The sequence below is a fragment of the Salminus brasiliensis genome, chromosome 25, assembly GCF_030463535.1.
Source record: "Salminus brasiliensis chromosome 25, fSalBra1.hap2, whole genome shotgun sequence".
Lineage (NCBI taxonomy): Eukaryota > Metazoa > Chordata > Actinopteri > Characiformes > Bryconidae > Salminus > Salminus brasiliensis.
Window position 1 is genome coordinate 7,450,485 of NC_132902.1, and position 27,722 is coordinate 7,478,206.

The 27,722-nt window shown below is 38.3% G+C and overlaps 1 protein-coding gene across 6 annotated transcripts in view; it reads left to right on the forward strand.

Annotated features, from left to right (window-relative positions):
• ambra1a (autophagy/beclin-1 regulator 1a) overlaps positions 1 to 27,722 on the forward strand; it is a 93,182-nt gene that overhangs the window by 30,312 nt on the left and 35,148 nt on the right. For 5 of the 6 annotated variants that reach the window (XM_072671018.1, XM_072671023.1, XM_072671020.1 and 2 more), the window contains 2 exons: positions 5,412 to 5,522; positions 24,865 to 25,053. In XM_072671018.1, the coding sequence (XP_072527119.1) occupies positions 5,412 to 5,522; positions 24,865 to 25,053 (300 nt within the window). The remainder of the gene's footprint in view (positions 1 to 5,411; positions 5,523 to 24,864; positions 25,054 to 27,722) is intronic. The other variant, XM_072671022.1, reaches the window with a different exon arrangement.

Sequence of the window (27,722 nt, forward strand, 5' to 3'; positions counted from 1 at the left end):
ATGGTTTCTTAAAGGACCCAGTGGGGCTGTTCTAAAAGCACAGCTGGGTTTGTACAAGGCTGGTTTATGTGAGGTGAGGTCGCTTTACCTCTTACACTCTCTCTCTCCCTCTCTCTCTCCCCCTCTCACTTGGCTGGAAGGTTGATTTTTACCATGCTCTGACCTAGGCTGCCAAACTGCCCAGAGCTACTATGGTGCTCACTAATGCACCTCAGTCTCTCCATCTCTGTCACATACAAACACATACAGTGTCTCCCTTTTCAGTTCATAGAATGACAAATAACAATACTCTGGTAAAAATAGTGTTGTTTGTTTCTCTCTTGGTTTGTAATCGTTTATGTAAGTTCATTTTTGTTGTACGCAATCACTTATTTAATCACAAGAAATGGTGGATTGCTTGATTATGAATGAAATCATTAAAAGGATAACAGTCCTAGTCCTGATGGGCTCCATTACCAACAAATTCACCCTTACCTAAGTTAGTTTAAAGCCCCCTTCCATATTGCCTGAAGTCAGGCTGTTCTAGTCCAGCTCTTTGAGACAGCGTGTCTGCTGCACATGATTGTGTTCCTCTAAGTTTCCATTTGCTGGTAATTATTAACATAATGTTGATGAAAAATATCAGAGGCTGCTAAGTGAAATTGATTGTGGTCCAGATGGCTCGCAGGAAAGTGCAGTGCAAGACAATTAACTCTGCTCACTAAATGTAAGATATTATGAATTATGTACTTATATAAGAGCAGTGCTGGCGTATTACATTAAAAGGATGTTGACAGAACTTGTCCAGTGCAATTATTTATTTATTTATGTATTTGTAGTCATTTTTGATTATCACATTTCTCCTGTTTTCTCCCAATTTGCTACTGCCATTCAGAGCTCTTCCTAGCACTAGCAATGCTCCCGGAGTAGCAAGAAGTGTAAGGACTTGCACACATGGCTCCTCAGTGACATATGAATCCGGCCAACCCCTTTTCGAACTGCCATGAGTGCGGTATCACCTGGCTTGAGTACCCAGACTTTGGCTGTTGATGGCAAAGCGGCATTGCCCGGGATTCAAACTTGCAACCTTCGGGCCATAGTAACAGCACAATAGACCACTGAACCACTAGGAGCCCCTACAGTTAGGAATTAAGTCATTCTAAATAATTCAGAATGTGCAGCAGGAAACTTTAAATAATAAAGTAAATCTGTTTTATATTCATTCATTCAAATGTTCAGGTGTATTAAATTAGCTAGTTTTTGTTTGTAAATATTGAACATTTAGTTATTTTAGGCAGATACTAAAAATATTTGTGGTACTTGTGGCACTGTAATATTATAGCTCATTATTACTCATTTTTCTTATGTAGTCATTATAATTTTATTGCTACCATGGACACACTCAATGAATATGTATAAGAGATTTTTAACGCTCTGGTAAATGAAATGTTCTTGAGCACAATGTTATTCTCATAACATTTGGTGCGTGGATGTGTGTATCTGGGCCTTCTTGCATGCGTGTGTGTTCTCCTGTCTCCTTTTCCTGAGTTTATCTTCTGCTCAGCCATGTGTGGAAAACACTCTCCCACGTGGACCACACCTGACAGATCATCCACCCAGAACACACACACGCACGCACGCACACACACACTTTCTTTATTGTTTGTTTTCTTGAACTGCACAAGTGCTCACATTGCACGTCTCTCACTGTATTTCGGTTGTTACTATGTTTCGTACCATTTGCCTCTTCTTGGTCTATGTGTAAGATGATTCATCAAAAAGGAATGCTTTATCACGTGGGTTTGTACATGTTGTTCAGTGTATATATACCAGATGTCCAAATGTTTGTGGACACCCTTTCTAAAAGAAAATGCATTTAGCTACCTTTGCTGCAAATGCGCACACACACAGATTGTCAAGTCTATATAGAGAAGTACTTTGAGAATTTCCCCACTGTGGGACTAATAAAGGATTATCTCTTATCTGCCAATATTCTGGACTCTGGAGCAGATAGACATAGATTTTTTGCCCCATGCTTAAGGACAGGCGTGGGTTAAAGGTGTATGAACCCTTAAACAACCCCCACACCTCCCCATAAGTGTTGGTCCCAGTTTTAGAGCTGTGGAACTGTGTTCTCTGGAATAACAGTTCTCCATCCAATGCTTTTGTGAATGAGTTGAGGAGTTGTGGATGAGGTGGGGTGGTGATCGTCCAACATCCTAACTTCCTAACCATCCTAACGCTTTTGTCATCAAATCCTCACTGCAATGTGGCAAAATCTAAAAGAGAGCCTTCATTTGGACAGTAGAGACAGTTACTCCAGCAATCTATGATTTCAGATGAAACAATGAATGAGCAGGTGTCCTGATACTTTTGTCCATGCAGTGTATCTGTGATTTTTCCTTCACCACACTCTCCTCTCTACCTCTGTCCTACCTCTATCTGTTCAGTACTAAAGGTATGTATAGTTGTTTATGTGAAAGTCTCACAAGCTGTGGTGGTTGTTCTTATGGACAAATAAGCTGAATTGAAGTGAACTTTTGAACTGAACATTTTGAAGTCCTTCATCTTGGCTTTTGCTTTCTGTGGTGGTAAATATGCAAATGACTATATCCTCCAGTGGCTTTCTGCTTGCTGCTTAATTTTGTCCACCTGATGAAATTCACCTCCAGCTGTCCACTTGTGCAAATTGTTACATTTTGGGGGAAAACTTGCATGTCAGTAAGGGGAACAGCAGGCGTGAAAGAGGTTTAGCACATAACCTCGCTGCTTCAGATAACAAGTAAGCTCTTAATCCCCCACTCTCGCAGTCTCTGTCATTTTTTGATAAAATTGTCGTGGAAGCATAGCTAATTATGGTAAACACAATCGTTTTTTCATCTGTTTTTTCCCCCATTCGTGTGTCGCTACAGTTGAACCCAAGTAGGTTAAAAATAGCCATTGTTTTCCTTTTGTTTTTTGCATCTCAAGTTTGTTTTGCACTTAATCACTTTCTAATGCTGTTCCTGTTACTGTTAATTAACCTCTAATGGACTAGACCTGGATTGCTGTGTTTTTTGCACTATTGTGTATTTTGCTGTCATAACAATCAGGCTATACTTGGCACTTACCAATACAGGTCTCCAAAAGCAGTAGACTGGTATAGTATTTTAATGCAAACATATTTGCCAATACATGCAAGACGGCCCAAAATTCTCACTGAGGTAGAGGCCCTTTGCAGGAAAAAATGGGAGAAAAAACCCTAAAAATAAACCGATAGCTGTGATTTATTTAAATTGTTCTTTTACAACTTTGAAACGTACTGTTCCTTGGTGGTTCGTATGTTCTTAACTATCTAAACTGGTTTCCTTTCAGTTGAGTGTGACAGTTTGCCACTTTTTCAACCTCCTAATAACTTAAACAGATGATCTTAAAATCTGTTTTTTTTTTCTTTAATGGCTCTAAGAGACACCCTGGCTTGTATAAATCTTCAAGCACCTTTCTCAGATGTGCTCTACCCTTTTAAAGATGTATGTTGTATACTCATTTTGCCCCAGAAAAAGAACAAATAAAAGAAATCCTATAATTTACAAAATCACAATCACATTTAAAGTCCTTAAGGAGTGTATGTAAACTTCTGACCATAACTGTATATAATATACATAATATAACCCAGGACCTTTTGCTTGGTTTATGCTGTGGAGACTAACTTTGGCTGACATGTCTACCTCGGCACATGTATGTAGCCTGAATTTAGAGCAATATCTTTTGCAGCTTACTGTACCTGAGGATTTGTGGACTGGTAATAGGGCCATAGCTGAGTACTGGGAGATTCAGTCTAATGGTTATTTATGCTTGCATTACCTCTCCCAGAGTCCAAGTCATAAAAGGCAAATCTAATCTCAGAGCTTGGACAGGGACCAGCCCCATGGCAAATGGACCACTAAGTGTTCTGTTTGGCCATCTTTCCCCTGTGCTGTAATTGTAGCTGTGCTGAGGAGTGCTGGAGAGGACAGGTTGATGTATTTTTGTTTAGGCTAGAGAAGAGCAGCTGGAAGCAGATATTAGTAAAGCCATGTCTGCATGTGTTTTTGTTCAGATTTATTTACAGGGTGCGTTATCAGTAATGTCAGTTTTGAATCTGTTCCATGAGGAGGAAGCTGTTGATTGTCTTAAATAGCGTAGCCAATTTAAAAAAAAAAAAAAGCACTGCAGCAAACTTGCATACTACGTCAGGTACTGCCTATTGCTAAATTGTTTGTGGTGGTGATAACTATGACTGACTGTTTACCTGCATTAACATTTACATTTTACTCAGATTTTTAGATGTCACATTTGCCACAGCTCTTAATTTACTATTGTTTTTTTTTTCTTGTTTCTTCTTGTTCTGTCATTTATTAAAAAAAAAAAAATTAAAAAGACTTTAGGACAGTCTTAACATGTGACATCAAGGGTTCAATAAAGACTTTTGAAAACTGGAAGATAAGCTGTATGTGCAAAAGACTAACACTCACTAACAACTTTTCATTTCTAACCAGCTCCACTGCCTGTAATTGTTTAACTTTTTAGTTATTTTATTCTATCAATTTCCTTATTCTTATGTTCATTGGCTTGTCTGTTTACTATTATTCATATTTTTCTTATTATTTTAATTGCGTTATAATTTTTTAGTTGCTTGTATTATTATTATTATATATCCTATTAGTTAATATTTTGTTTTCAGTTTTGTATATTTCTTTTTTTTTTTTTTCTAAATTTTAGTTTGGTTGTTTTAAAATCATACTATTTTAAGGTTAATTAATACTTTTTTTTACTTTATCTCCTAATTCTGTTTTTATTTTTATTAAAAGTTATTTATTTAAATTTTAGTTTAAGTTGATTTAAATAAAATTGTCCTCCCTTTCAATCGTTGTTTTCTGTAAATACTACATTGAAAATTGAAAATTTAAATTTCTTCTCTAATACTTGGTTACCGGTCTCTTTCATAACAACAACAATCCTGACCATTTTACGCCCAGCAATTGGCAAACTTTGTGTTTTATATCCAAGCACAAACACAATATTGACCCACACACATTGACAAAATGACAACTGGAAAACATGGGTTTAAATCAAAAGTGTCCCACAATGGAATGTTGGCTTATTTTGACTTGACCAGCAAAATCACCATTTACAATCCAAGTCCTTAATTTACAGCAGCGGATGAAATTTGGATATAGGTAACCACAAACTCTGGCTGAAAGAGCTTGACTTGAAAGGATTGACGCTGATATTGAGGCAAGGAGGCACATAAGCAAGTATTAGTATAATTAAAAAAAAGACTTATACTGTAGTCACAACTGGGAATTGCAGTATGATTTTTGTTTGTATTGTGTCCTAGTTGTGAAGTAGTTTTAGACCTTCTGTGTTATTCATTTGTAAACAAATGTTTTCTCTGTTTGTGTGGTGTGTAGGTGCAGTGATTGGGGATGGTCAGTCTGCTGTAGCCAGTAACATTGCCAACACCACCTACCGAATGCAGTGGTGGGACTTCACCAATTTTGACCTGCCAGAGATCAGTAATGGTGAGTGTTCTGCATATATAACCTGTGTGCAACACAAAAAAGACAGCAAAAGAATAGATAGATAAATAGAGATGGACAAAAAGTAATTCACGTTATCCTATCACTTCTCATTTCGACACAGCCTTGATCCAGATTTTTTTCCCACAGATTATTGTAAATACGCTTGTAGTTAAATAACCATGGAATATAAATAATTTCATAAACAGGGTAGCATAATCTCAGTGAAAGACACTTTATCACGTGTGTTGACAGTAGTTGATCCAGTGAGCCTTGCCCAGTAATGGTAACCTTAGTTGAATTTGAGGCAGTTTTCCTCTTGCCTCACTTTGATAACTGTAATTTTGCACTGTGGCTTTTTCCCGAATCCTGTGGAGGAGCTCGGATCAGCCCAGAGTACAGCTGGAGGACAGCCATTCTGTGGGCTGCTGCTGATAATGGCATTATTATCCTTCATTAAAACAGGAGTTTTTCCCCAGCAAAGCACTCTCTCTCACTTGCTCTTTTCCTCTTTCTGTTGGTCTCTCTTTCTCTCTCATTCTCTCTTTTCCTTCCTCTTGCCTTCAGTGGTCTTAGAAGTTTGCTCATCCAGTTTAAGAATTAAGATCGGAACAAGCTTTATGGTTCCATATATGAACAGAAAGACAACAGCATTCCAGCTTTATGTTCATAGAAATATAAATAGAGGTGTGAGTATGTTTGCTTTTTGTAGTTGTATTAGAGGTAGTGGGCCAACTAAGAGAGAATAGAAATGTATCGTAGGTATTAAAATTTTATTAATCTTGTAATGTTTACAGTAATTATGGTAATCAGTCATTTATTTTCCTAGCAAATTGCATGTTGGAAAATTGTGCACTTGAGGAAGTTAGGACACCGGGTACCAAAACCTTTTCATTAACAACTATAACTCATTCAATAACTGTGTTAACTGTCCCAGAACTAGGGATGGTGTCGTTATTCTGTTTAGTGCATAACACAGTGGAAAAGATAGTCGCAACTGCAGTTCAGTGCATTTATACAGAATTGAGTGAACAAGTGGCCCCAAGTGATCCAGTGGATTAAGACGCTGTTGAGCCATTTAAATTGTTCTTGTTGGATTGGTTTATTGCAAACTGAAACTTTGCCCATTTTGCCCATATATTTTAAATTGGTCATGATTGCAGAAGGTAAGGGCAAGGGCAGAAGAGTTTAGAAACTTGGATGTTAATTATCAATATAATCATGCTATCACCACTGTATAATGAAATTGATGTGTGTATACTGGCTACAGTCATTTAGAAATAGTTCTATATCTTAGTGTCAGATTAAGAATGTGACAATTGTGAATTGTGTGAGATCATACAAGATCATATAAGAAGTAGTATTTGTCCCCTTGATACCGATTCACAGTGTGGTATTGGTATGGTATTTCTCTGGACTTTGGACCACTTCTTCTCTGACACTCCAAAATGTTAATTTGAGAATCTTAACATATGACAATGCTTAATCGAAGATTAGTCTCCTAAATCCTGAATCTCTCTGCCATCACCTGAAACAAGCCGGTAAAATGAAATCATCATTAAATGCATCACAGTTTTACTCCTTCCCAGTAATAACATCAGACCCTGACCTAATTTGCTGGGGAATGATGTCAAACATGCTCCCTTAAGAGACCATGTTCTGGAAATAAGGCTGCCTGCCTGCAGTTACCTGTCAGTTTTTCTAAATAAGTAAATCTAACTTTCTTACTCGTGCAATAGTGTCTGTTCATAAGTTGCCAGAAGAAATTCCTCTCACAAGACATGCCCAACATGCTATGTTTGAAAAAGACATTTCTTTTTTTCTAAGAGTCAACAGTAGCAAAGGAATTGTGATTTGCTCAAACAAAAAATTGTAGAACGATTCTAAAGGTGAAATGTAGATGCATATTGTAACACCAGTATCTGGGGTTTAGTCATCCAGACTATGTAATGTTTTGCAATCATGATCTGTATAACATTACTCTGTGTAATGTTTGAGTATATAGGACGTTTTTCTACAGAATACAACATTTCAAAAACGAGCACTATTCACTACAAAGCAAGTGGTATCAGAACATAGTCTGACACCACAACATGTGGTTTAGCAACAAGTCATATAAATAGCTTTAATATCAGTTGCTAAACTTTATATTTTTTGCTATATGGGAAGTGAGTAGATAAGAAAGCACTGTTTGTTGTTGTACAGTCTTTGTTATACAAGGTTATACAAGAACAAGGTTATATTTACCTGCATGAACACATGAAGCAATGATGGAGAAATATTGATGATCCCAAAAATATTTGGCCTAGCTCTCTCCAGGGTGGATAGATGACCCTTTCTCTCTAAATCACTACAGTGCAATGCTTGCCTGCGCTGTTGTCTGCTGGTCAATGCATCAGAGTTTTGGTTATAGAGTGTTGGACACTTTTAAAGATGACTGCAGGCTCAGAACTATTCAACACCTTCCAAAAAGACAATAATAACAAGCATACATTAAAGTTACCAAGGCTCAGGAATGCTCTCTGAAACTTGCAACAGGTTATGACAGTGAAAGAGTGCACTACTAAGAACTAAAGACACTTATCGTGAAGGAGTTGAGTAATTCTGAAACTGCGTTAGGTATTACATTTGGTTAAAGCCCTTGTTATGTTAGTTGTTTTGAGCTATTTAAATTGTTCTTGTTTGATTGGTTTATTGCAAACTGTAACTTATTGCTAATAAACCTAATTTGCAATGGGCCACACCCACTACGTGACAGCGTTAGCGTTCAGTGTTAATGCTGCTATAACACAAAAACAAGAAAGTGTTGTTCGACTGTATAGACAGATTCATCAGGAATTCAGAGCTGTTCGTTTTAGAGGAGAAAAACAAATTAATTGCTGCAACTCGCAGAGGCGACTGAAATCCAGGTGCGGGGAAAAAAACGAGCCCACTGTAGTTGCAAATTTTGCGACATGCTAAGTTCAAGTAATGATATGCCATACTCCTCCAGGTTAATGGTAATATATTATATATTATATGTTTATTATATATATATATATTACTGTTGTGTGTTAAATATGGCCTCGGTTTCATGTTAATACACAAGGTTGGGAAAAATAGATGGCCAAGTAAGCCATGACGTTTGAGACTCTCTTTCTGAAATGTACAGTTTACTGGCAGAGGTTTGTTTTGATTTGAAGTGTCCTCATCCAGTATGCAGTCATTTTTTCTATATTGCTAAGTTATTTGAAAGCGCATAGCCAGTTGCTGGTTTGGTAGGGCTGAGATACTTCCCTGATATCCCATCACTTTTTTTTTTAGGTTGTAACAGCAGCAGAGATAAATGACTGCAGGGCCTCTGGAGTGTTAGCTACCAGCACACAGTCATCATTACTGTAGCGCAGTAATCCTCTCAGACCAGATTAGTGGAAGCCTACAGTCTTCAGAAAATGTTCCCATCAGGTCTGAAGTCACAGTGATACTTGTGTCTTCATAACCTTATTTTCTGTTTTCCTGTCAGTATTTTGTTCCTTAGTTTTCAAGATTTTCAATACAAAAATGTACTGGCTCATTTAATTAAATTATTAAAAGTGTGAAATTTAAAGTGTTGAATTGAAATATTGAAATTACAATATTGGAAAAAGGTTTTTGATACTTTTGATACTTTGTGCTATTCTAGTTAATTGTACCTAAATTAAAATTTCGGTTGGTTTTCTTTTGTATATAAAAGAAAAAGAAGGCACTTTTACTTTTGACTTTTTTGTAACCTTTTTATTGAAACTGATGAAACTTAGTAACAGACAGACAATAAATATCGAAAAAAGCCACTTCTGACTGAGTCAGAACATCTCCTCTCCAACAATAGGCGGGTCTTGAGGTTTTTCTGGTATGCAGTGATCAGTACCAAAAGTGCTCCAAGAAGGGACAACTAATGAACCGTCAACAGATCCATGGTGGCCCCACCTCACAATTAACAGGACTTCAAGGATCTGCTGCTAAATTCTTGGTGCCAGATACCTAAGACACCTTCAGTGCTCTTGTAGAGTTCTGTTGTGGCCTGCCTAACATCAAGTAGGTCAGTGTAATGTTATGGCTTATCAGTGTAAAATTGAAACCTAAAATATAAAGTAGACAGCGCACTTTTTTGTTTGTTTGTTTGTTTTTTTGCATTTAATGAAAGGGAACACACGCCAGAAGCACAAATGTTGAAATAGATCCAACTGTAAGTAGATCTAACACAAACTTGTATAAGTACAGGACGCAGAGTATAATTGAAGCATGGAGTGAATGTTCCTGCATCCAGAAACTGCATGTTTGGACATGAGCAACCTTTTTAAGCAAGTATTTTGCAAATATGCTACATCTGGTAGACAAGAGTGCTGTCTTTCCACTGCTGGAGTTAATTGACGATGACAGTGTCCACATTTTTCCAGCTGCAGGGTTGTGTGTCCTGTATCTGTGAAATGTCTTCTTTACAGACCTCTATCTGGCCCAGAGGATATTTTTAAAGATCTTATTAAAGCTGTTCATCATCCATCATCACAGACATCAGAGTAGTGAGATGACAGCACCAATGTCTCAGCTTAGTTTAAAGGAAACCTTCATTTTTCAACTTAATGTTTATCTGCTGCCTCTGCAAGATTAGGTTGATTACCTCAGACAGTACTTCCAACATCTTCTCCTGTACACGCTGACTGGACACTCTCTTCTAAAGAAAACCACTGGGCAGTTGCTGAATGCAGCTAGTGAATCCTTATGCTAGATGGATTTTAGTGTTATTTTTCACTTTTAATTCTTCAGGGTATTTTCATAAATAGTTACTAGTCATCCAGGGTTGTGGTAGTGTGCTGCTAAAACGTGAAACATCATAAGAAGGGCTTTGAAATGAAATTCTCTCATGTCTGTGCGCCCCTCTCTCCTGTATGCGCAACAGATATGCAGAATATCACTTGAATATCAACTCTGTTTCTCCATGAACCATGTGTCATGCATCTATGTCCGAAGACTGCTGTAAAAAGGCCTTACTTTTCACATTTTCACATATATGCTCCTAGTTGCATTTTGTTAAAAAATGTGATTTGTCCAATCATAGCCATTTTATGCCTTTAAATTATACCAACCAATTATGTTGTAATATGGTGTTGCTAGATAGATGCTGTAGTGTTGCTAGGTTATTGTTATGGTATTACCTATATACAGTGCCCTCCATAATTATTGGCACCCCTGGTTAAGATGTGTTCTTTAGCTTCTAATAAATTGAGTTTTTTTTCTAAATAATATAGGACCACGATGGAAAAAAGAGTAAAATACAACTTTAAGAAATAATTGTTTAACATCAAATCATGTGTGCCACAATTATTGGCACCCCTGATGTTAATACTTTGTACAACCCCCTTTTTGGTTTGGGTTTGCGTTTATGATTGTGAGTGAGAAAAGGTTTTTTCTGTGCATGCCTCCCAAACAGCTTGTTGGCATGCAGATAGCGCCTGATGGTTGTTTTGGAGACTTTGTGACCCCAAGCTACCATTTGTTGCAATTCTGTAACAGTGAGCTTTGGAGACCTTTTTATTTCTCTTATCATCCTCCTCACTGTGTGTGGTGGCAAAATAAACTTGCGTCCTCATCCAGGCTTGTTTACCACTCTTCCAGTTGTTTTAAACTTCTTAATAATTCCTCTGACAGTAGATATGGACAGGTGTAGGTGAGTGGCTATTTTCTTGTAGCCATTGCCTGACTTGTGGAGGTCAACACACATCTGCCTTACTTGAATGGTATGTTCCTTTGTCTTTCCCATGTTGAAGAGAAATGGTCTCTGTGTCACGTCATATTTATACCCCAGGGAAACAGGAAGTTGTGAATTACTAATTAAATGTTCCTACATACTTTGATCAACTTCGTAAACGACTGTAGAATTGACAGAAATACTTTAATTACATTTATTTCCTAAGAAATGTTAGGGGTGCCAATAATTGTGGAACAGGTGATTTTATGAAGAATAATTATTTCTTAGTCGGGGATTTTTTTTCCCCCTTAAAATTCACTTGAGTTAAAGGTTGGATTTTACTCTTTTTTTCCATCGTGGTCCTATATTATTTAGAAAAAAATTATCAGAAGCTAAAGAACACATCTTAACCAGGGGTGCCAATAATTATGGAGGGCACTGTATGTATGTATATATATATACATCACACATCCTGTTACATGACTGTTGCACATGCCCACATTGCGACGATGATGCAAAAATTAAATATTGTGCAGCCCTAGTTTCAAGGTGTGCCATTGGGTAGTTAATAGGTTGTGATTGGTTGGGATCCTGGTGTTGCTAGGTGGTTGATAGGCAGTTGTTTTCCAGGTTGCTAGGGTGTTGTCTAGTGGTTTGTGGTGTAAATCCAGTGTACATGTGGTTGGTCTGGTGTTACTAGTGTATTTGTATCATTGCGACATAAGAAGACTTTTGCACCTTATTAATTGTTTTGAGAAAACATTCCGGAATCAAATAAATAAATGACTCTCAGTAATGAAAAATGAATAAAGAAATGGAGGTCAGCCTAAGTGCTCAGATTTTACCACTGGAAACCAGTGATTAATGGTAGAAGTCTTTTCAGTGGAATGAAGATTATATCTGTGATTGTCATTTTAATATGAATATGTAAAGAGGAACTCAATATGATTAATTATGTTAGTAGTAATGGCTTTAATAAGAGTCTGTGCAGGAATCAGTCTTATCAGGAGGATGAGTGGAGCATGCTGAGGTTTTTCTGGCTTTCTTTAAATGCCCTAAGGAGGCGGGTGAGCAGCAGATATTGAGGGTGGATATGCTCTGTAAAGACTGAGATATTGAATCCTAAACATTAGACAGATTATTCAAGATTGAAGGCTTTAAAGGAGAACTTTGGGCCTCAAGATGCTAGCAGAAGTGATCCCCTTAGGCCTTCAGCATTTTTTGAATGGTCAAAAAAAATATTAAATTTTTTCATATTTTATTTTATATATTTGTTTAGCATTTGAATTTATTTCAGTGATGCCATTTTTTCTCAGTAACCTTTTTCTTTATTTTCTGCCTAGTTTCACTTATATATAGGGAAATATAGGGACACTTGCTTATCCAATGTTCCCTGAAATCAAATGTATTAAAAAAACTCATTAGAAAAAAACTTTTTAATAAAAAAAAAAAATACTTGGATTATCAAGCTGAACTTAGTATTTGATCGTTTTTTTTTTGTTATAAAATAATGCAGGATGAGATTGTACAGGAGCCATGTGAACGTAGAAGCATTCACGCTACTTGTGCAACGTATTCTACTGGATGAATGTTTTTATACTCCACTCTTGCTTTTTTAAATTCATCTGACTGGCTACTATCCGTTAACCTGACAGCAACAGCAAGCATACTGCGACAGGAATTGACATGTTTGATAGCATCACATCCTGTAACATAACCGGGTGGAAAAAAGGTTGAGTATGTAGCAGTGCTTTCCAGAGCATACTGCATTAACATTTGTAAAATGTTAGAATTCAAGTATTTAAATAAACTGATTAAATTAATCTGGATTGGCATTACATTTCTCTGTACATTTCTCATGAACAAATTGCAGAGCATGATGATACACCGGCTGCATATCATGCTTACTTTTTGCCCTGGCTCTGGCCTCCTTCAATATGTGTTGTTTTTGTTAAAAAACAACAACAAAAAAACAAGATCAAAGTGAAAGTGTTTGGAGCCTCAAGGGGATTCAGTTCTTTAAAAAAGAAAAAAAAAATCAAAGATTCATTGGAGTTGCCTGCAGCTGGAAGTTATGGCGTTGTTGTGACTGGACTGAGTGGAGCAGCAGTACTCCTACCTTGATTTTCTGAGAAAATTAAAGTAGACCGGTCATGTTTGTGTCTTGGCAGAAGATAAAAATCAAATCATAAAAACAAATGTAGCTTGAATTGTTTAACCTCTTATGCTGTTTCTGAAACTTTTTAAAATATGTGCTTCTTTACTAGGAAGACAGTGCTGCACCGCATACATTTTCAGTAGCCATTTCTGAGTTGCTTTATGTGTCCGCAGTGTCTTTGCCTACTCAGCATTTTATGTGGGAACGGCTTTGCCTTCCATCCTTTTCACATAAAGCGTAATTCACTGGCTACAGGCCTGGAGTAAGATCAAGAAACGCGTTTTAAACGCTCCCAATTTGCATCTGCAATATTTCAGTTTTGTGTACAATTTTTTAAAGCTGAAAGACACTGTGGAAAAACAGATTTCCTCGGGACATTAGCACTAATTTATGCCTACAAGCTCAGGCCGTCATCCACTGCCTACAGCAACAAAGATTGTTTGTCAGTTCAGAAATGGAGGCAATGAAACAGAGCCTCATTACATGCTGGGTTTGTAGTGACTGAGATGGATATTGTCTTTGCTGTCGCTGTCCAGTATTATCCTTTCCATCATACAGAGTTGTGATTAAAAAGCTAGACAAAATGTGGTCATAATGGACTCCTTGCCTGGAGGTATCCTGCGCGGTATCCAGGTGGTAAGGACAGCTTTTGTTGCCTGCCCATTTATCTCTTTATTGAGGTTTTTTTAATGCGTAAAACACATTAGGTTCCTGCTGGAGTCTTGCTGGACTACATGCCACCATTTGCTCTGAGCACTTGGAGGGTTGCTTTATGATGTTAGCAGGTCATCTGAATATGCTGTAGCACAAGTAAATGTGCTGGAAGGAACCACCCAATACTAGTGCTTTGAATATCATCGCTATCCAATGAAAAGCATGTATATCCAAAATGGTAAAGGCAAAATGTTCTTTGAATGGAAGTCAGTGTAAAACAAGAGCCTATTCTAAATAATTTAGAACATTTCTATTGGTCTGTTCGTCCAGAATTCGTGACATAATGTATGGAGCAGCTACATGGTTCAAACGGTGGAGAAAACTAAAAACGGCAAAAATTGAGATACATGTTTTTCATTGGACAGCGGTGATGTGCATTGGTGCTGAAAAGTTTCTAAACTTTTTTTCTATTTTTGTTCTCTATATGTCTGCTTATATTTGACCTAAAACTTAATCAGGTTTTCAAGTCCTAAAAGTAGATAAGGAGAACAAAATCAAACAAATGAGAGAAAAATATTAGACTTTGTCATGTATTTATTGTGCAATAATAACTGTGACGTTTCTGGCAAATGTTAAATAGTCCTTTACAGCAGCTTGGTGGAATTTTAGCACTTTTATCTGTTTAAAATAGCTGCTTTTAGGTCAAATTTATTCAGAAACATATTTACTTCTTCTGTAATTCCAAATATGATTTTAACAAGCCCTTTTAATCACACAAGAACTGTGTGTTGCAATACAAGGATGTCAGTACTAATCATAAGTAAACAAAACATCAACATTTATTTTTGCTTTCTTTAGTTTTAAAATAACAACTTAGCAACTGTCTCATTCCTAAGTCATCAGAACTGTGTTAAAAACTTCAGGGTGTATTTCTCTAAAGGCAAACATCATTTAAATATGAGGAAGTACATTCGCATCCCAGCTATAGTATGCAAGCTTATGAGTCAGTTTCAACACTTGGGAGCTTGCTGCTTGGTCAGAAATCATGCCGAAAAAACAGCACTGAAAATGTTTTAATTATATAATGAAAGCGATGGCTTGACTGCAAAGTATGTCTAATTAACTACATAAAACAGCATTATTAATTGTGCTTATTAGTAAGTCATGTGTGAATACTGGTGAGTGTATATGTATGCGGATTGGGGAAAAACATGTTGAGTATGTGTATAGTGTAATGTGCATCAAAACTCCTTGGCTGCAATTAAGAGCTAGTGTGAGTGTCTGTTTGACTGTTGCAGATTGTGCAAATGGTGCCCCATCTTGAAGCGTAGGAACTGCCATATGTAGATGAGCGAGTGATATACAAATGTGGTGCTGACGAGAGAGAAAGTATAAAGCACAGCAGACATTTCTGAGACAAAGAGAAAGACAGAGTTTGTGTGTCTGTGTGTGTGTGTGTGTGTGTGTGTGTGTGTGTGTGTTTTGGGAAAGTTTGTATTCTTTTCTAGAAGTAAGAAGTTGTTTTTTTGTTTTGTTTTTTAGCTTTTTTTTTCATCAGCACATACAAGAAGATCTGCTTAATTAATTTTGAGCAGTTATTAACCACAATGCAACTTGACAGATTTATATGAAATTAGGACTCTACTTGGATAGTACATATTTGTTGAATTTAAAGGTGCAAGAATTACTTCTAGAAGTCGACGCAGGCCCTTCACAACCAATTTCCGAAAGAACACTGCGCAGGGAACTGCATCCTATCAACATATGGAGCAGAATGAGAATTCCCTGTAGACTGGGATTTTTGCCACTGTTGGTAGACCCATATGGCTGCACGCTTTGATACACCTGCAAATTCAGCTACTTCCTTCACACTATGGCCTTTGGCACGCCCAAATGCAATCACTACACCCCTACCATTAACATATGGAGCAGCGTGTATATATGTAAATGCTTCTAATAATAGGAAGACATTCATAGGCACAAAAATTGCACTAAAGATCTGTTCTCAAAATTTCTCTTTGTGATAATCAGACTGTGTGTGTGTGTGTGTGTGTGTGTGTGTGTGTGTGTGTGTGTGTGTGTGTGTGTGTGTGTTTACACATATGTGTTTTTCCCCTGATATGTCTTGGCCTTGAAACCCTGGATACTCTATGTTTTTGACTCCTGTAAACCCTTCTGAATCCTCTCATGTGCTGCCACTCTGAGCCAGGCTGAGTGAGCAAACGCTGCCTCTCTCTCACTCCATTCCCTTACATCTTTTCACCAGCAGACCCCTTTAGCAGCAGACATGGCCAGCAGCCCCAGCTGCTCATTAACTCCTAACTGCTGCAAATCTGCAGAGAGTAAAAATGTCTTCTGAATGCCCCCGAACAGGAGTAGTTACTGGAGGGAGAGTGTGCACAGCTTGGCAGAGGACAGGGTCTCAGTCAGGCCAGGCACTTCTGTTACAAGGCCAGTGTTATGCAGTAAACACAGGACCTGGCAAAAACTCAGCCCCAGTTTAGTGCTTGAGGATGTGTTCAGAATGTGTTGCAATTTTTTTCAGCCTTCTGTTTATTTTAATGGCTAGGAAATCTGTTTGTTAAACTGTTGTTAAATTGGTTGTTGTGGTGTTGTTACTGCAGAAGATTGCAATATACAAATGAGAGTTTCTGCTATGAGCGTTTGTACCAGCTCCAGGTGAATGTATGTAGGTGTTGGGCCTTGAGCAATCAAGGCAGTTTTATTAGCAAACAAATGTAAATGATTTTTGTCAAAATAATGTGATGCAGTTTTTAGTAATGTAGAAGTTTAGTAGAAGTTCACCACTTGTTGGTGCTAGAGATGTCCCCATCCGGGTTTGTTAATGCTTGTGTGCATTAACCTTTACTTCTTTGATACTTCCACTGGTAAAATTTTCAGTGAGAGTTTCAGCAATACTTTGTATACACAGTCATATCAGAATATTATGACCACCAACCTAATAACCACCCTTTGCTTGGATGACACTTGTGATATGTTGTGACATGGACAGAATTGGGTGATGGAGGTGTGTTTATTATAGAGGCTAACTGGTCCACAGTGGCACGTCAATTGCTCTGTACCACTCGCCGAAGCTGTTGTTCGCCTCTGGCCTCAGTGGTCTGTGTGGCACCACTGTTATGCCGTTGGGAGACACTCAATGTGCGAACATCCCACAAAGTTAGCAGAATCCGTGTCATACCAAGTGTTATTCCTATTTCCTATTCGATAGGTAGTCATAATATTCTGATAGGGCGCATTGAACACAGTGGTAAACTGATCAGAAAATGATATTAGTAGTGAATCAGCCTCTCTGAAAAGTAAACTCTAATAATTTAGGTTTACTCAATTCATTCAAGGCAACAAATTACCTCAAATGATTGATGTTTTCAAAGCACATTTTTTCCAATAGTTTGCAATACTGTATTAAGTTGAATAAACTCATGTCTTTCGACAGACAAACCAACAAAAGGACTTGACACTCAAATGGGTGTATACCCAAATACGTTCCCTTACTTAAAAACTTAAGTTAGGGTTTGTTGAACAAATAAAGTTCAAGTTAAATGTACTTATCATCGTCATAATCCAATTAATTAAATGTTAATTTAACCATAACCCCATGTTTTTAAGCATAGTTTCCTTTTTTAATTCATTAAAAAACAAATATCATATCATGCCCACTATCCCTCTGCCTGTCATTTTGTTTTCACTGTCTGTCCCTCATCCTTTCTCTCACATTTTTCACTTAATTGCTGTCATTTTTTATCTTCTGTCAAACTGTCACAAGGCCGTCTGTAGTGGTCATATCTTATTTGGCGTTTATCATTTGCTTTCTTCAAGGATGACCACAAATTAGTACATTTGTGGTCATCCTTGAAGAAAGCAAAGAGGTAAAAACTGCTGTCAATCTGTTCAGAGTGCAGGTCAACTTGTAGGGCTTTTTAAAGCAAGTTAAAAAGGGAAAGCGTTTCAGTGAGTATTAGATAGAGAACAGATGTCATGTCAAGTCAAGTCAAGTGGGTTTTATTGTCATTTCAACTACATACAGAGTACACAGTGAAACGAAACAACGTTCCTCCAGGACCATGGTGCAACAGACAGTGTATACAAAAACATAAGTGCAACACAATTCAAGTGCGGACAGACAACACAGCACAGTACAGACAGAGAATAATAAATAGTTGGCGGTAGTGTGCAAATTATGCAGTGTGTAATAAATATTGAGTCCAGTGAGGTAGTAAAGTTATTAGTGCAAATGCTTTGTGCAAAAATGCTTCCCATTTTAAATGGGTAATGGGTAAATGGTTGAAGAGAGAGAGTGTGCATGTAACAGAAAAGACATCAGTTCAGAAGTTGAGTTGAGAAGTCTGATGGCTTGGGGGAAGAAGCTATTGCAGAGTCTGGTCGTGTTAGACCGGATGCTGCGGTACCTTCTTCCTGATGGCAGGAGGGATAACGGTCTGTGTGAAGGGTGGGTGGAGTCATCCACAATGCTGGTTGCTTTGCGGATGCAGCGGGCAGTGTAAATGTCCATGACGGATGGGAAGAGACTCCGATGATCCTCTCAGCTGTCCTCACAATGCGTTGGAGGGTCTTGCGGTCAGAGGCTGTGCAGGTCCCAAACCAGGCAGTGATGCAGCTGCTTAGGATGCTCTCTATGGTCCCTTTATAGAAGAGGGTGAGGATGGGTGGAGGGAGACGGGCCTTTCTCAGCTTCCGGAGGAAGTAGAGACGCTGCTGGGCTTTCTTGGCTGTAGAGCTGGTGTTCAGGGACCAGGTGAGGTTCTCCGCTAGGTGGACACCAAGGAACTTGGTGCTCTTAACGATCTCCACAGAGGAGCCATTGATGTTGAGCGGAGAGTGGTCGTGTCTTGTTTTCCTGAAGTCAACAACCATTTCCTTGGTCTTCTCTACATTCCAGTGAAGGTTGTTGACTGTACACCAGTCTGTCAGCTGCTGCACCTCCTCTCTGTATGCTGACTCGTCGCCTTTGCTGATGAGACCCAGCACAGTTGTATCATCAGCGAACTTTATGATGTTGTTAGAACTGTGTTTTGCAACACAGTCATGAGTCAGCAGGGTGAACAGCAGAGGACTCAGTACACTGCCCTAGTGCCCCAGTGTTCATTGTGATGGTGCTGGAGCTGCTGTCCCCGAACTGGACTAACTGGGGCCTCCCCGTCAGGAAGTCCAGCATCCAGTTGCAGAGGGGGGTGTTGAGGCCCAGCAAGCTTAACTTCCTGGTGAGATTCTGTGGGATGATGGTGTTGAATGCTGAACTGAAGTCCATGAACAGCATTCTGACGTAGGTGTCCTTCTCCAGGTGGGTGAGGGAGAGATGAAGGGTGGTGGTGATGGCATCGTCTGTGGAGCGGTTGGGACGATATGCAAATTGCAGGGGGTCCAATGAAGAGGGCAGGTGGGTCTTGATGTTCCTCATGACTAGCCTCTCGAAGCACTTCATGATGATGGGCGTGAGAGCAACAGGAAGGTAGTCATTGAGGCAGGACACCATGGACTTCTTCGGCACGGGGGGCGATGGTGGTGGTCTTGAGGCACGTTGGGACAGTGGAGCTGCACAGGGAGACGTTGAAGATGTCCGTGAGAACATCTGTCAACTGGTCTGCACACTCTCTGAGCACTCTGCTGGGGATGTTGTCTGGTCCTGCAGCTTTCCGTGGGTTGACTCTGCGCAGAGTTTTCCTCACGTCTACTGCAGTCAGGCACAACACCTGCTCGTCCGGCTTGGGCATGATCTTGCTCACCAACGTGTTGTTTTGTGCCTCAAACCATGCATAGAAGTCATTCAGGGCATCAGGGAGAAAGGCATCACTGTCACAAGACGGTGGCATTGTCCTGTAGTTTGTGATTTCCTGGATGCCCTGCCACATGCGCCGCGTGTCACCCGTGTCCTTGAAGTGGCTGTGGATTCTCTGGGCATGTGTGCGCTTTGCCTCTCGGATGGCCACTCTGAAGGCCGAGTCGCGGGTCCTCAGTAGCGCACGTCATCCATGGCTTCTGGTTTGGGCGTGTGGTGATGGTCTTGGAGACAGTGACATCATCAATACACTTGCTGATGTAGCCAGTGACTGATGCTGTATACTCCTCCAAGTTAACAGAGTCGCCTTCAGTTGCAGCCTCCCTGAACATATCCCATGCAGTGCACTCAAAACAGTCCTGAAGGGCAGAGATGGCTCCTGCCGGCCAGGTTTTTACCTGCTTCTGAACTGGTCTGGAGCGTCTGATGAGAGGTGTGTATGCTGGAGTCAGCCACACAGACATGTGGTCCGAGAACGTGAGGTAGAGACGGGGCTCCGCCTGGTACGCACTAGGGATGTTTGTGTAAACAAGGTCTGGTGCGTTCGCTCCTCTCGTTGCAAAGTCCACATGTTGATGGAATTTAGGGAGGACTGACTGGAGATTAGGATGTATAGCAGATGTATAGCAGTATTCATGTTTAGACTTTTTAGCTACCTCACTAAAAGGATCCATTCATGTACAAGGAAAAAATGTACAATCACTTATTTCGACATTTACATTATATTACTTTTATTACTTTTACCCTATAGGAGACGACGTGGGGCTACTGCTGCCCCTATGCCCACTAGGTGGCTCAAACTTTACCAGTTTGGTTTGCTATATGACAGGTAGAGATAACTACTTTTTTTCTTTGATTCTAATATTAAATTCTGTGAATTTTAAATGACTATCATCCTGTACAGTGTTTCTTCATTTAAAAAGTTCAAATAAATCCTCAAAATGACCTGTTTATAAAAAAAAAAAAAAAAACATGAATACATAAGGATATGGAATATTTATCCTCTTCTCATTTTTATTTATCATCACAGTTTTACTTCATGTGTGTATTATCCTCAAATTTCAGTCTAGTATTTTATGGAGTTTAGTTTTAGCATGTAGAAATGACAGCACATTCAATATATAGTCCCCATTTCAAGACATTAAACCCACCTTTTCTGTTGTTATGTTGATGATTAATCACCACAATATAACTAATGCCTAGATTGGTGTTTGTGTCAGATTTGTTTGTGTAAGGAAATGTTTTACTGGATGCTTTACTGTACTGCTTCTGTAAGCCCTATATAGCCTTTGCGCACTGACAGTAGGGACTGATTCATGTCTACAAATTGACAGCTGCTCTCCTGCACTGCTATAATGGTTGTTTTTACAATAAGGTACAAGCATTAGTTTCAATTAGGTTCCATCATAGTGGGAGGCAGGTTCAGTTATGCTTTAGTTATTTTCCTCTTAATTACCTCCACCGTTAAATAAACATGTTTACATGCTTTCGTTCTGTGAGCTAATGTTATGTGTTGCTTTGACTGCTGTTGTTGGTGTATGGGTTTCGTGTTTTTGAGATGCTAATTTAAGGGATGGTGCCTCTTGTGTCAGTCTGCGAGAGGAGAGTTGAGTGTGCTTAGGTAAGACGTGAAGTTGTAACTTCGAGATGCGAGTGCGTCCCTCCTAACAAGCCATCTGGCGCTCTTTGAAATCCACAAACACACACACACACACACACTTATGTAGCTATAGTTTGTTGTTGTTCGGAAACTCCTCTGTCTGTCTCTGAGTAAGTAAGACAGCCTTAAAGGTTGGTAATAGGAATAGGTTTTTAACTTAATCTCTATCTGCTGCATCTGCTTTGTGCCATTGATTACCATGAATCCTATATGGATGGAATTCAATTTACCATGGGGTCCTGGGGTAATTTTCTCTTTCACAGGTGGTGTCCGGATGGCCATGTCCGTGTTCACCCGTCAATTTTAGTCTAGAGACACAGATCTTCCACTACATATTAAAGATGTAACACTTTCAGAATCATATGATACATTATGCATTGGAGTACTAGAAACTTGCTCATCCTGCTGTGAATTAATGTCTTAAATACATGATTGTCTTTTCAACATAAGTCGCTGACGCTGAGTCATTCTCGGCTTAACGTTTATGCAGACAGACTTGAGCATATTCTGTTTTGAGCAGAATGTTATCATGCTAACTGAGCTAACAGTAACCAGTTTCTTTCTTCTGATTTACAGCAGTTTACTGTTTAGCTTTGGTTTAACCTGTATTAAATGCTTGATTTAAAACTGTGCACAGTGTTCACTTAGTGGGTGACCCTGTAAGCAAAGGCCACTTATTTGAATGCAGGATGGATGGCGTGGAACCCATTTAAACAAAAAAACACTCTGATGTATGGTATGATGATATATATATTTATTATTATTATTTTTTTTTTTAGGACATAGCCTGCACACATGCAGTTTGTGTGTCGTTTTTGTGTCTGGTTTTGTTCATTAATTGTCATTAATTTGCTGTGTTCCTTTAATATTATTTATCTATGTCATTTATTAATTGAGGAACATTTTATTTAGGCTGTTCATGATTTTTGTGGGATTTCTCTACGCGAAGTGTTGTCAGTCTCGCCCACACCAGGCTGGTTAACCGCCTCATCCCGAATGTTACACTGCATATTGGCCTCAGAATACTTTTGGTGGTCTGTGAGAGTGTATCCCTCTACTTTCTCTACTTTCTCTACTTTCACTTCCTTGATTTTGTTTAGCTTGTTTGTTTTGCTTGTTTGCTTGTTTGCTCTATTCACAGTACAAGAAAATGCATCACAATTATTGGACTGTAAACTACAGCTACAGCAGAGATTAGGTTGAAAACCACTGGAGTATTCTTTTTAGAATTGCCTGCCTATAAAGTCTGGTCATTTATGAACCTCCAGAGAAGCAGAAAGGTTTGCAGAGTTCTTTCATGATGTAGCAGAAGAAACAGCATTGCAATGACCTAACCTATGCTGCTGCTCTGCCGTAAAACATTACAGTATGTTACTGTAAGTAGATGTATCCCATGCATGTTTATTGTCTTACAGTAACAATTGCTTTCCATATTTAATGTGTGGCTAGTTCAGCGCATAGCCTGGAGCTTTTCTTAATAATGTGAGTGGGCATGTACTTATGTCTTTCTGAAGTGTTTTAAATAATCACTAATATTTGTTTATTATTTGTTCCTTCCACTTGGTGAAGAATTGTTTAATTAGGCTGCAAATTGCCAAGGAAACTGTAAAGGATTATTCTGAGCGCTGGCTGACATATTAAAACAGGAGTCTAAATGAAATTGAGGTGTCGTGCTGTTCCCCAAGATGTCATCCTGGCCTCATCCTGCACACAGCAGAACTGCTGAGTGAGGGTTATAAGTGTGTGGCTTCCTTGCGATTAACAACCCCTATATAGACAGTTCTCTCTGGTGCGTGCTTGTATGTGTGTGAGAGAGACTGTGTTTGGCAGCTCTCCTGGCTACCAGAGCGTTGTGTTATTTATAAGTTTAGTAAGAACAGATGTGGCTTTGAGGCTCAGCTCTGTGGAGGTAAATCAGTTTTACAGCAGCAGCGCACACTCCAGCACCTCTCAGCTCATTTACTGAAGAGATTATGTCGCGCAAAATCAGACGATGCTGTCAGTTTGCAAATGGAGAGGTTTAGATTTAACGAGCAGAGTAACTGAAAGTGCTGGCTGATTCTGCAGTCTAATCTCTGTTAGCTTTCTGTGCCATACAGATATAAAGTATTCGTTTTGTGCCAAATTCCTATCCACATTGAATTCTTATGCTCGAAGGTGCCATTCATGATACATAAAAAGTAGTTTAATTATCTAAGATGTTGTTCAGAAGTTCATAATCAATATAATTAATACTTTACAGAATTACTGGGACATTTTAGTCCTTATGAACAGAAGTGCTGAATAAAACTCTTAATCTGCAATTCTCTGAGCCGAGTTTGTCAGAGTCAAAGTTTAGACCAAGACTGGAGGTGACCAAAACAAGACAGAGGTTTTTTTTTCACCGTAGAAAAATGAAGAAGAAAAAGAAAAAAATAGATAAAATTACATTCCTTTGTCATTCATTCTATAATCATTATCATTTATTAAAAATACTAAATACTACTAAATAATATTATTTTTAATTATTTTTAATATGTTTTGCAGAATATAACATTACATAATACATAGCCTACAACTCTTATTAATTATTATTAGCCTTAGTCAAACTAAGGCAATGCACTGATGATCCAGTGTCCTTACTTCTTTAAAACCTCATCAGAAGTCAGAACATAAAGCCAACTGAATATAAACCAACATCCATTCCATCCATGTTTATTATTAAATGTGAAAACGTAATAATAATGTTTCAATCTACCCTAAAAGGTCACCAGGTGTATGGTGGCTTTATTGGAGACAGTAGAGAGTTGAACACACTGATTTGTACTCCTTTAAATGTTACTATTGTTCAGTAACAATAGCAAAATAGTCTCTACAGTTACCTTAGACAGATGCATTGGATTCGGCTGGTTCCAAATGAGGTTGAGACTGAGACTAGATTGAAGTACTATAGCACTAATGTAAACCATAAAAAAATCTATACAAATAAAATACTGGTAGTTGAAAACAATATATATTTTAATGTGTCTCAAAGTGTTAAATCAACAGCCCTATAAGTGAGGTGTGCTTTTAGCTTTCACTTGTGTGCAATGTGCTGTAATGTATCTAATTTGAACCTGCCAATTTGACGGTCATTTATGATTCATGAGAGGTGCATCACAAGTAACAAGTATATCTAATGTGTACTAGCTCTCTGTACTATTTACAGCCCATAACCTCCATTTTTCTTCCTAATCTCTTTTCTTTTCAGCTGTATTGTATATATGTTTGTTGTTGGTTACACTATTCTGTAAACATATGTGATGCTGAGTTTATTAAGATTTCAGTGCATAAATTAAAGCTGATGTTTTATGTTCTTTTTTTGTTTTTCAGCATCAGTGAATGTGTTGGTGCCAAACTGTAAGATCTACAATGATGCAAGCTGTGATATTTCAGCAGATGGACAGCTTCTAGCTGTATTCATACCCAGCAGTCAACGAGGCTTTCCTGACGAGGGCATCCTTGCCATCTACTCTCTCACACCCCACAACTTGGGAGAGATGCTCTACACCAAGAGATTTGGTAAATTATCACTGTGTGAAATATTAACCACACCCAATACAGTGGCAAGTGTTAACACCCCTGGTATGTTACTGTGAATTAAGAGTAAAGAGTACAAAAATGGTATAAATATTATATCCTGATGTTTAAAGACTATTTTTTACACAATATGATGTATTTTGTCAAATGATTGCAGACAAAATACATCAGTAGCAACAGATTTAGTTGTTTAGTTGTAATTTTATTTAAACATTTATTTATTTATTTAGCGCTTTTTACAACTGCTGTTGTCACAAAGCAACTTTACAGGAATCCAGTAATATGACAGGAGATCAACAAATCAACAAAACAAACCCCTTAGGGCTGACCTTGAACTAAGACTCACAAGGGGAACCTATCCTCTTCTGGTCTTTACATCTGCTCAAGTGTGCTGATATAAGCATAATATTATTTAATATAATCATAATAGAGAATGGTAAGAATAATAATGGTTAATGAGTAATTATGGTTAATGATGGTAATAATAATAGTAATATGTAATAGCGTCTATATAAACTTTAAATTAGTCTGTAGGCAGGTAGCAGTAGCAGGATGGTGGGCAGTAAGTCTGACGCGGGTAACGGGAGTAACCCAGTGGTCAGTCTTCCATGAGCAGCAAGCCGGACAATTGGGCAGTCATTACCTAGGAGAAGGGTAAAGAGATTTAGAATCTGACTAAAAAAGCCTAATTAAAAGGAGAGAGCCAGAAGGTAATACAGAAACACTGGTGTCCGTCGACTTCACTGTCTGCAAGCCTAAGTGATTGCGTGCAAGCAACTGGACGACAGCTCCAGCATCTCAGTTTATTACCTGTGTCCCAAGATCCCCTGAATCTGCAAACTTTATCTAAAGGAAAACATGATTTACCAAAAGCTAAATTAAACAGATTATTTTTTTTTAGCCTAGACTTGAAGATTGAGACTGTGTCTGCACCCCGAACATTATAGTATCCATAGAGTTGGGAGGGCTTACAAGAAAATTCTCTTTCACCTGCTAAAGACTTCTGGATTCTGGAAACTCACCGATAATTCACATCACCCTGTGATCGTGATGGTTTATAATAGGAAAAGAAATCAGGTAAGTGAGGAAGTGTAGGGATTATAATGCATACAGAGTTTAACTTGAAGCCAGCGCAGTGCTAACATCTTTTACACAGTCCTCAATTTTCTTTAAGTTCATCATCAGGTTTGGCTTTATGTATATGTACAGTTATGTATCATCTACATGACAATGGACGTGAACAGCATGTTTGCTTATAACTGTGCCCAGTGCCCTTTTGTATAATTTGATGTATTTTACCTTTACTAAATTTTAGTTAAGTAAGATTTTAACCACAATAGTGGATACTGTTCCTGAGGATAGTATGATATATCGTATCAAAAGCTTCACTGAGGTTGAGTAGTACTAATAAGGATACACATGCTTGATGCGAGGCAAGATCGTTTGTAATCTTCACTAGAGCTGTCTCAGTGCTATGAGAGGGTCTGAATCCAGATTGGAATTTATTATACAGCATATGTCTATGCAAGTGTGTTTTTGGGCCACAGTTTTTTCTAGGATATTGAACATGAATGACAGTTTTTTCTAGGATATTGAACATGAATGATAGGGTAGGAAATTACATAGCACACAAGGTTTATAAACTGCTAATTTAAAAGATTTACATGCTCAGACTAAGTGACAAATTTACTATTGCTACAAGTGGGCTGATTATAAAGAGCAGTACTTCTTTTAGAAGTTTGAAAGAAATTGCATTGAGCAATTTGCTTTCATCCTTTCTTATGCAATTAAGTTTTGTTCTGTATTAGCCAAACAATGTGACAGACCGGTTGAATTTAATAATTTGTTGTCCAATATTTTATATTTTATTATTGAAAAACATTGCTGGTAAAAAAAAAAACTGAGGTTCTATAGCTGCCTAATTTGTTAATAAGTTTACACTGAAAAGTTCTCTAGGATTGTTTTTATTTTTCAGCCCAAATATGCTGAGCGAGCTGAGTGTCCTTCTGTACTCAATAAGGCTGTTCTTCGAGGCAGAGTGGAATACCTCCTGCTTGGTCAACAGCCATTTCCGCTCTCTACCTTTTGTTTTAGGGTACAAGTTTGTTCATTGTACCGTGGTGCAAGGTTGTTGTTTTTTTTTCCTTAAACCTTGTTATGAGGTAGCTAAGTCTAGTAGGCTTTAATAAATTGTAGGGCTGTAAACAGTGTTATTGAGCGCTTCAGTCAAGGGACTGGGAGGGAGGGGGGAGTGTACATACTTTTTTGGCTAAGATGTAAATATTAAGTAAGAAAAAAAATTACATAATAGTCAGAGACTACTTTTGAGGAAGTTTGAGGAGGACTATTTAGGTTATCAGTGCTAACACACTGGGTTAAAACTTAATCCAGGGTATGATTACAGTAACATGTAGTCCCAGATACGTTTTAAGTAATGCAGACAGAATCTAAGATTGATGTAAGTACCTTTGTTAATGTATTGTTGATCAGATCTTTTTTTGATCATCAGAATGAATCTCCTACAATTATTATTTTATCACTGCACACTGCTATGCCTGCATTAAAATTCTGTGCAAAAAAATGTGTCCCTGGATGCCTGAAAATATTAGTTAATGAGAATGTATTTGTAATGGGATTGGATATGTTAATGG